Raw genomic sequence first — 10,154 nt, forward strand, 5'->3', positions numbered from 1 at the left:
GAACCTGGGAGGTAGAGGCTGCAGTGAGCCAAGATCAAGCCACTGTACTCCAGCCTGGATGACAGAGAGAGACTGTCTCCAGAAAAAAAAAAGAAAGAAAGAAAGAAAGAAAATAGGCCTAGAGCTTGTACTATGTTTCATTGAATATTTTTTCTTTTCTTTTTTTTTTTTTTAAAAGACAGGATCTCATTCTGTCATCCAGGCTGGAGTGCAGTGGCACAATCATGGCTCACTGCTGCCTCAATCTCCCAGGCTCAAACGACCCTCCCAACTCAGCCTCTTGAGTAGCAGGGACTACAGGTGTGTGCCACCATACCAGCTGGTGTATATATATATATTTTTAATAGAGATGGGTCTCACCATGTTGCCCAGGCTAGTCTTGAATTACTGGGCTCAAGCGATCCACCTCAGCCTCCCAAAAGTACTGGGATTATAGACGTGAGCTACTGTGTCCAGCCGTCTTTTCATTTTAAAGCAATGCTAATAATATTGTCTTGAGGAGGAACACAAATTCTGAAAATTTTTCTTAATGGGATTTCAGGAGATCCCATGTCCCCCAAAATAAACAGAAAAGAACTTGCCTGAGTTGGTGCAGAGATGGCCACAGAGTATGGGAACCCACCAGCCAAATTAGGAGCTTTAAGGTTCCCATCATAAAGTCAGTATTTTCAAACCTGCAGAAATGCTAAACAATGTTATTCCTAAATCTAAACCCCTCTTTGTCTTTCTGGAGGTTCTGCTTTATTCACCTTTTTATAACTGTACCCTTTCAGGGATGTGGCCTTAAGAATTAAGGGGAAATTTAGATTTCTAATCTGGTTAGGGTATTTCCTATTTGTCATCTATGGGAAACCAATGTTGACATGGTTACACGCAACCTTGGAAGTCAGCTCTAGACTAGGCTGCCTTGCACTGCCCTCAGGCAGACAATCTCAATCTATCAGGTTAGGTTTACTTGACTATTCCTTCTAATCTCTGGGATTCTTGACACTGCAGTGGGTTGTCATAGGGAAAGGTTATCATTCCAGGGGGGATGCCTCAAAATAATTCAGCTGCTCACTGCCCTGGGGCAGTAGCCCTTAGTAAACCTGAAATCACAGGGACCTCAAGAGTCATAGCCAGTGACCACAGCCACTGGAAGCGGTTTCCTGGATATTGTCCTTGGGTGTAGGATAGGAAAAGGCCTTAGGAGGTTTTACTCAAACCTGGGGAGCTGAATTGAAGTACCACTGAAGTGTCCCTTGAGGCCTTACAAGAGTTCTGCCAACCTCCCTTATCTGACCATACTAAACCCAAAATGAAAACTGCACTTCCAGTCTCCTATTCCATAGGCCAAATCCAAAACAGGTAACTATGCTACTTTACCTCCTCAGTGTTATACTGGGATATCTCTTTATTCCCGGTCAGCATTATAATAGAATAATTTTTATGAAGGAATGCAAGAGCCTTATCAGACCCCTTTCTATGCCTTTTTAACTTACTGTTGTGGTTGTTTTCTCTGGTCTCCCACTAGAGAAAGCTAGGAATTCACATTTTTCCTAAAGGACATTTATCCATACTTATTCAGGATTTCTTGAACCCATAAGCATAGATGAAACCATGCACATTCATTCATGCACACATGCTTAGAGAACCATTAGATAAGTCACTCTAACCCATGATTTACATTTTGGGTAGCTGGGCATGCTGCCATCAATTTTGTGGCAAAAACATATGGGCAAAAGTCAGGTATAAGTATGTAGTCTCCCATCTACCATTCTCTCCTCTATGCCCTGAATACAACAAAGGTGCAGAGGTCTGAGGATTCTCCAGCTCTGATCACTACAATTAAACACATAGAGAAAGGGCCCCATAACCTGCCCTGATCTAAGGAAACAGATGACTCCTAGAAACTTCAATGTGGTCAAAAAATTAGCTGGCAAAGGATCTCATAGGTGTCTCTAAAACATTTCATCATATCTCCCTGTGTCCCAGTGAATAGTTCTGGAAAAAAAAAACAACTGTTAGGAATCCAGAAACCCTAGTTCTAGCTTTATCACTAACCAAATGTATGACCTTGGACAACTTATTTGGCCTCTCTGGGCCTCAGTTCCCTACATGAAATGAAGCATCCTGGGCTACATAAGTTCTAAGGTGCTCTATAAATTCTATGATTCTAAGATTCTAAGATTGAGCATATAAAACAAAAATAGGCCGGACTGGTGGCTCACGCCTGTAATCCCAGCACTTTGGGAGGCCGAGGCAGGTGGATCATGAGATCAAGAGATTGAGACCATCCTGGCCAACATGGTGAAACCCTGTCTCTAATAAAAACACAAGAAATTAGCTGGGTGTGATGGCACGTGCCTGTAGTCCCAGCTACTTGGGAGGCTGAGGCAGGAGAATCACTTGAACCCAGGAGGTAGAAACTGCAGTGAGCTGAGATTGCACTACTGCACTCCAGCCTGGCGACAGAGCAAGACTCCATCTCAAAAAAAGAAAAGAAAAAAAAGATAAATTAATGGGGCCGGGCACGGTGGCTCACGCCTGGAATCCCCGTACTTTGGGAGGCCGAGGCGGGTGGATCATGAGGTCAGGAGATCAAGACCATCCTGGCTAACATGGTGAAACCCTGTCTCTACTTAAAAAAAAAAACAAAAAATTAGCTGGGCGTGGTGGCGGGCGCCTGTAGTCCCAGCTACTTGGGAGCCTGAGGCAGGAGAATGATGTGAACCCAGGAGGCGGAGCTTGCAGTGAGTAGAGACCATGCGCCACTGCACTCCAGCCAGGGCGGCAGAGCGAGACTCTGTCTCAAAAAAAAAAAAAAAAAGATAAATTAATAGGTAATTATGTTATAAAAGGTATCCTGGCTCTAACACTAACTGACCTTGCTCTCTCCAAGCAGCTCTTAACTTTTTACGTGAATGGAAGAGATCTTTTTCACTTAAGCAACAGATCCCTTAGACTGAAATCACTCCCCCTCTTCGGAACTCAGTTTCCTTACTTGTGAAATGAGTGGTTCTAAGGTTCTGTCTAATTCCAGAATGCCGTGGATCATACTGAATTAACCACATGGGGATTTTAAAGTTAGGTCTCTTTAGTTTTAATTTATTCAATTTACAAAATAATCCAGAAGGCATATAATTCTTCAAGAACTCATCTAATGTCTAAAAAGAGGCCTGCCAGGCATTAAAGGCCAGCAATGACCTCCCAGTTGGTCAGCAGCTCCAAGCACTATTTGTGTGGTTACCCCAAACTTCATCATCCTAAATACATAATCTCCTTATCAATAGAGACATAAAGAAGAAATACGTGGCTGGGCGCAGTGGTTTATATCTATAATCTCAGCACTCTGGGAGGCCAAGGTAGTCGGATCACCTGAAGTCAGGAGTTCGAGACCAGCCTGACCAACGTGGTGAAACCCCATCTCTACTAAAAACACAAAAATTAGCCATAATCCCAGCTATTTGGGAGAGTGAGGCAGGAGAACTGCTTGAACCCAGGAGGTGAAGGTTGCAGTGAGCTGAGATTGTGCCACTGCACTCCAGCCTGGGTGACAGAGCAAGACTCTGTCTCAAAAAAAAAAAAAAAAAAAAAAAGGAAGAAGAAACACATAATCCTTGTCCTCAAACTAAGGTATAGGCTTGAGTCCAATGAGTACATAGGAAAAAAACACATAAACGTATTAAGCAAATACTTAACAAGTAAAAGCTAATAATTAATGTAAGTTGTAAAATATACAGAAAAGAACAAATGGTACAGATTAATCACAGAAAGCTTTCTGCAGAAAGAAGTTTTAAGAACTGGGCTTTCAAGGGCAGAAGGAATCCCAAGTGACAGAGAAGAGGGTTAAGGCCTGGAATGGGATTCTGAATCAAAGCTCTTTACCTTTCAAGTGTTGGGGGGCAGGTTCCCTGTTCACAAGGCTCCAACCCCCTGATGCCTCCACTCAGTGCCACTGAAGAGATTCTCCCAGTAACCCATCTTGTTGGCTATTCTCCGACTGAGTCTTCCTTCCCAGTGACAAGCTCCATCACCCAGGGGATGAATGTGATGTCACAATCAGGAGTACTCTAGTAATAGAAACAAGGAAGAGAAAGGAGAGTCAGGAGAACTACCTCCACTTGGCAAGGAGACTGGACAGATGGATCTGGCAGTTGGTTGGAGAGGATGAGACAACTCCATTAAACACTAAGTTTTCAGTGCTAGGCAAGTAAGACTACTTTCTAAGGAGGGAGCTCACCAGCTAAGGAAGCACACACACAGGGTCTAGTAGATTTGAACATAGTTGGGAGGAGGAAAGAAAAGGACAAGAGGAAAAGCAGAGAAGAGGAGTTGTTGGAGATTTACGATTCTTTTATTCAGTGCACATAACTACCAGTAATAACGATTCCAAATCTGTGACTACAAAACGCACAGGTCCGGCTGGGTGCGATGGCTCACGCCTGGAATCCCTGCATTTTGGGAGGCCGAGGAGGGTGGATCACCTGAGGTCAGGAGTTCGAGATGAGCCTGGCCAACACGGCAAAACCCCATCTCTACTAAAAATATAAAAATTAGCCAGGCGTGGTGGTGGGTGCCTGTAATCCCAGCTACTCAGAAAGCTGAGGCAGGGAGAACTGCTTGAACTCGGGAGGCGAAGGTTGCAGTGAGCTGAGATCGTGCCATTGCACTCCAGCCTACGCGACACAGCAAGACTCCAACTCAAAACACACACACACACACACACACACACAAATGCATAGATCCATAATACATTACGTGTACAGGATGATGCTTTAATGCAGAGGTCCCCAAATCCCCAGATGGACCAGTACCAGACTGTGGCCTATTAGGAACCGGGTCATACAAAAGGAGGTGAGCAGGAAACAAGCAAGCACTGAGGCCTGAGCTCCATCTCCTGTCAGATCATCAGCAGCATTTGATTCTCATAGAAGCACGAACCCTACTGTGAACTGCACATGCGAAGGATCTAGGTTGCCCACTCCCTATGAGAATCTAATGCCTGATGATCTGAGGTGGAAGAGTTTCATCCCAAAACCATCCCCTCGCCCACCATCTGTAGAAAACCTGTCTTTCACAAAAAGGCTGGGGACTGCTGCTTTTATGTTTCCGAAGTGCATTCACATAAATTATTATTATTATTTTGAGACAGAGTCTCACTCTGTCACCTAGGCTGGAGTGCAATGGTGTGATCTTGGCTCACTGCAGCCTCCGCTTCCCGAGCCCAAGTAATTCTCCTACCTCGGCCTCCAGAGTAGCTGGGATTACAGGCGCCCACCACCATGCCCGGCTAATTTTTGTATTTTTAGTAGAGATGGGGTTTCACCATGTTGGCCAGGCTGGTCTCAAACTCCTGACCTCAGGTGATACACCTGCCTCAGCCTCCCAAAATGCTGGGATTACAGGTGTGAGCCACTGCACCCGGCCCACATAAATTATTATTTTTATTATTATTTTTTGAGACAGGGTCTTGCTCTATTGCCCAGGCTGGAGTACAGTGGCATGATCATAGCTCACTACAGCCTTGCCTTCCCAGGCTCCAGCAATCCTCCCACCTCAGTCTCCCAAATAGTTGGGACCACAGGCACACACTAGCACGCCTGACTAATTTTTGTATTTTTGGTAGACACGGGGTTTGGACACGTTGCCCAGGCTGGTCTTTAACTCCTGGGCAGGCACCAGCAATCCTCCAACCTCAGCCTCCCAAAGTGCTGGGATTACAGGCACCAGCCACTGCGCCCACCCATAAATGTACACATTTAAACAAGTAACCCTGCTGTAGTTTTTCTGTTTCTTCAACTGTCAAGTAGAGAAAAATGAGACCTGCCTCATATATTAATATAACGTATATATAATATATAGAGGTATTATATATATTTTATATATACATATATTTTTTTTGAGACAGAGTGTTGCTCTGTCGCTAGGCTGGAGTACAGTGGCATGATCTCAGCTCACTGCAACCTCTGCCTCCCGGGTTCAAGCGATTCTCCTGCCTCAGCCTCCCAAGTAGCTGGGACTACAGGTGTGCGCCATCATGCCAAGCTAGTTTTTGTATTTTTATTAGAGACGGGGTTACACCATGTTGGCCAGGATGGTCTCGATCTCCTGACCTTGTGATCCGCCCACCTGGGCCTCCCAAAGTGCTGGGATTACAGGCGTGAGCCACCATGCCTGGCCTATTTTTTCTTTTTTTTTTTTTTTTGAGATGGACTCTTGCTCTGTCGCCCAGGATAGAGTGCAGTGACACGATCTCCTCAGCTCATGCCAACCTCCACCTCCCAGGTTCAAACAATTCTCCTGCCTCAGCCTCCTGAGTAGCTGGGATCACAGACACGTGTCACCATGCCAGGCTAAGTTTTATACTTTAGTAGAGGCGGGGTTTCAACACGTTGGTCAGGCTGGTCTCAGATTGGCCTCATGTGATCCGTCACGTTTGGCCTCCCAAAGTGCTGGGGTTACAGGCGTAAGCCACTGTGCCCGGCCTAATATAAGGTGTCTATATGTGTGTATGTGTATACACATATAAACACACGCACACCCCTTATACATACTGTCCTGCAAATCAAATGAAATAAATATGAAAGGAGGCTGGACGCAGTGGCTCACACCCGTAATCCCAGCGCTTTGGGAGGCCGAGGTGGGTGGATCACTTGAGTCCAAGAGTTTGAGACCAGCCTGGGCAACATAGTGAAACCTTGTCTCTACAAAAAAAACAAAAATTAGCCGGGCATGGTGGTATGAGTGCCTGTAGTCCCGGCTTCCGAGGAGGCTGAAGCAGGAAGATCAACTGAGCCCAGGAAGCAGAGACTGCAGTGAGCAGAGATTGCAGCACTGCACATTGGCCTGGGTGACAGAGTGAGACCCTGTCTCAAAAATAAATAAATAAATAAATGAATATGAAAGGATACTGAATACTGTTATCCTAAAGTAAGATTATTTGTAGCAACAGAATACAAAATAAGGCCAGGTGCAGTGGCTCATGCCTGTAATCCTAGCACTTTGGGAGGCCGAGGTGGACCGATCACCTGAGATCAGGGTTGTTTTTTTTGGGGCGGAGGGAACTGTGGGGAGACAGAGTCTCGCTCTGTTGCCCAGGCTGGAGTGCAACAGCGCAATCTCAGCCCACTGCAACCTCTGCCTCCCGGGTTCAAGCAATTCTCCTGCCTCAGCTTCCCAAGTAGCTGGGACTACAGGCGCACACAGCCATGCCCAGCTAATTTTTCATATTTTTAGTAGAGACGGGGTTTCACTGTTGCCCAGGCTGGTCTCGAACTCTTGAGCTCAGGCAATCTGCCCGCCTCGGCCTCCCAAAGTACTAGGATTACAGGCATGTGCCACCGTGCCAGGCTGAGGTCAGGGGTTTGAGACCAGCCTGGCAACATGGTGAAACCCCATCTCTACTAAAAATACAAAAAATTAGCCAGGCATGGTGGCAGGTGCCTGTAATCCCAGCTATTCAGGAGGCTGAGGCAGGAGAATTGCTTGAATCCAGAAGGAGGTTGCAGCGAGCCGAGATTGTGCCACTGCACTCCAGCCTGGGTGATAAGAGTGAGACTCCGTCTTAAAAAAAATATATATAACGCAAAATAAATTTAGAGTACTGAGAGTCGGAGAGGAAATGCTTGAAAGAAGCTTGTTCCTTCTTTTTACTAGAAGGTAGGCCTAGCCACAGGTCGGTCGGCTGGACATGCAAGGTAGTAACACTGCATCACTCACATTCTCTACCACTAGTCCACTCCATTCTTATTTGGGGCAAAACTATCAGCCAACGACACTATCAGCCTCTCGCCCTATTGTGAGACTCTAAAACCCCTCTATAGAAAAGGATAACACTATCACGGGCCAGTCCCTAAGAACAGTGGCCTCATTAACAGCCCCACTTGCTATTAGGTGAAATGAAGTTTCTGAATAGGGAAGCAGTTTGTCAATCCCTCAAGCAAAACGCCCTCACCCCTCCTGGCTTTCTGCTCTGCCTCTGGCCCCCTCCTCCCCACTCCCCAATTTCCCAAAGTCCTGAGTTAGGGAAGGCCTTCCAGTATGTGGTGTGTGAAACCTGTCAGAGAGCCAGGCTGCAAACCAAGCGCACGGATGTGAAGAATGTGAGATTCCTTCATGGAGGGCTGGGAGGGGGTGAGGAGTGGGGAAGGAATGAGAGGACAAGGCTGCCAAAGACAAGGCATGGGAGAGGAGCCAAGCTATGGCGCTTGGAGGGCGGGGGTTTAGGTTCCACCGCCCCTGCCCAGCCTGGCCCCCGGAATGCTCCCTTCCTCCGCTTCCGGCCCGTCAATCATTGCCCATTTAAACACCACGCTGTTCCCCCAGGTCCGCGGCTGCCGGTCCTCCAGCTAGCTCTGGCCGCTCCCGCACTTCTCAAAGCTCCCCTATTCCAACGGACCTTCCCCAACAGCCCAATCTCCAGGGCCCCCTTCTCACCTCCCGACTCCTCGCCCGTGCTGCTTCCCTGTCCACATTTTTATCTCTACCACCATCCCTCCTTCTGAACCCCAGTATTTCAGCCCCCCGCCCCAATACCCCTGGGACATCACCTCCTCCCCTCCCACACCCTCTTTTAGGTGGAAGATCGCGCAGGCGCAGTACGCACCGCCCTGGAAGCGGCCTGGAGTCTCCGCAACCTGACCCAGTCGGAGCTGAGGCCGCAGCGGCCACAGTAGTGCCCTGGTGCCGGGTCCTAGCCTCTCCCGGGTAGGGAAGGGAAAGGGGAAGGAGGGGAAAGAAGACTCCGACCACTCGTCGCCTTCTCAGACGGATCCTTTGCCCCGCCCACCGCTGCTACGCAACCCGGCGGAAGCTCGTCACCAAACCCCGCCTCTTTGTTTAACTCAGCCCCTACACTACCAGCCACGAGCGGCCTACCAGGAGGGACGAAGGCTGGCCAGGCCTCCACTCTAGACCGGAAGTCTAGTCTAGAGTCTATATAGGCCTAGCCAGGACTATATAGTCCTTTGGGAGGGAGAACTCTGTGTTCTTCCCGGCAAGAACGCGTGTGCCTGGCCGGCCACGCTTCGCTTTGGAGGGGTGCAGGTGACTTGTGTCTTAGAGCTGACTCAGATTGGTGCGAGATCATTGCGGAGAGGCAGACCTGCAGCGTGACCTGCTGCGGGTCCGGCCCCTCTCCCTTTTCCAGAGACCTGGTCAGCATCCTAGAGCTTCGTAACAAGGCGGCCGCGGGGTGGGGAGTGAGGGAGTCTGACCGCAAAGCTTAGATCTGGGGTGCTCAATGGGTTGTCTGCCTCTCTCCCAGGCGCTCTCCTGCCGTATCCACGATGGCTCCTCGAACACTTGTGGAGTTCCCTGAAACACCTAAGAGGAAGGAAGGAAGGGAGAAAAAATTTCCGTCTTCCTGAGTTGGGGTTTGATTTCCTTAGCTTACACACTGTGGTGTTGGGGATGTGGGCGGTAGAGAATCTGGGATCTAAGGGAAGTCAATGTGGAGCCTAAAGAGCTCCATGAGAAGATAGGGGATTAATTAAACAAACCAAGGCATTACAATTACATGACTTCCTAGGCTAATCTGGTATTAAATAGTATGGTATTTATTGTGGACATTGGCTAAGTAAATGCTAATGCACATTAATACACGCATACACACACACACATATCTTTATGTAATTTGTTTATACACAACGATACAGAGCTAGCTACCTTTTGTGGACAATTTGACAGGTTCCGAAAGGAACTAAAGTTTCAGGCCTCCTTTCTGCCGTCCTCTAGAGGGACTCTGCGATCAAGTAAGGTAAGAGTAGTATGGCCAGGCGCGGTGGTTCACGCCTTTAATCCCAACACTTTGGGAGGCCGAGGCGGGTGGATCGCGAGGTCAGGAGTTTGAGACCAGGCTGGCCAACATGGTGAAACCCCGTCTCTACTAAAAATACAAAAAAAGTAGCCGGGCGTAGTGGCAGGTGCCTGTAATCCCAGCTACTAGGGAGGCTAACACAGGAGAATCGCTTGAACGCGGGAGGCAGAGGTTGCAGTGAGCCGAGATGGCACCACTGAACTCCAGCCTGGGCGACAGAGCAAGACTCCTTTGCGGGCAGGTGCAAGGGCTCACGCCTGTAATCCTAGCACTTTGGGAGGACGAGGTGGGCGGATCGCTTGAGGAGTCTGAGACCAGCCTGGGAAACATGGCAAAACTCTGTCTCTACCAAAAA

General features: G+C 48.1%; 1 protein-coding gene across 1 annotated transcript in view; it reads right to left on the reverse strand.

Moving 5' to 3' along the window:
- Positions 1-1,410, reverse strand: part of LOC105529956 (beta-adducin-like) — a 32,642-nt gene extending 31,232 nt beyond the window's left edge. The window contains exon 1 of the mRNA XM_011967253.1: positions 1,366-1,410. Coding sequence (XP_011822643.1) covers positions 1,366-1,410 — 45 coding nt within the window. The remainder of the gene's footprint in view (positions 1-1,365) is intronic.
- Positions 1,411-10,154: the final 8,744 nt, after the last annotated feature.

Source organism: Mandrillus leucophaeus, unplaced genomic scaffold (assembly GCF_000951045.1).
Source record: "Mandrillus leucophaeus isolate KB7577 unplaced genomic scaffold, Mleu.le_1.0 Scaffold795, whole genome shotgun sequence".
In the NCBI taxonomy this organism is placed as follows: domain Eukaryota; kingdom Metazoa; phylum Chordata; class Mammalia; order Primates; family Cercopithecidae; genus Mandrillus; species Mandrillus leucophaeus.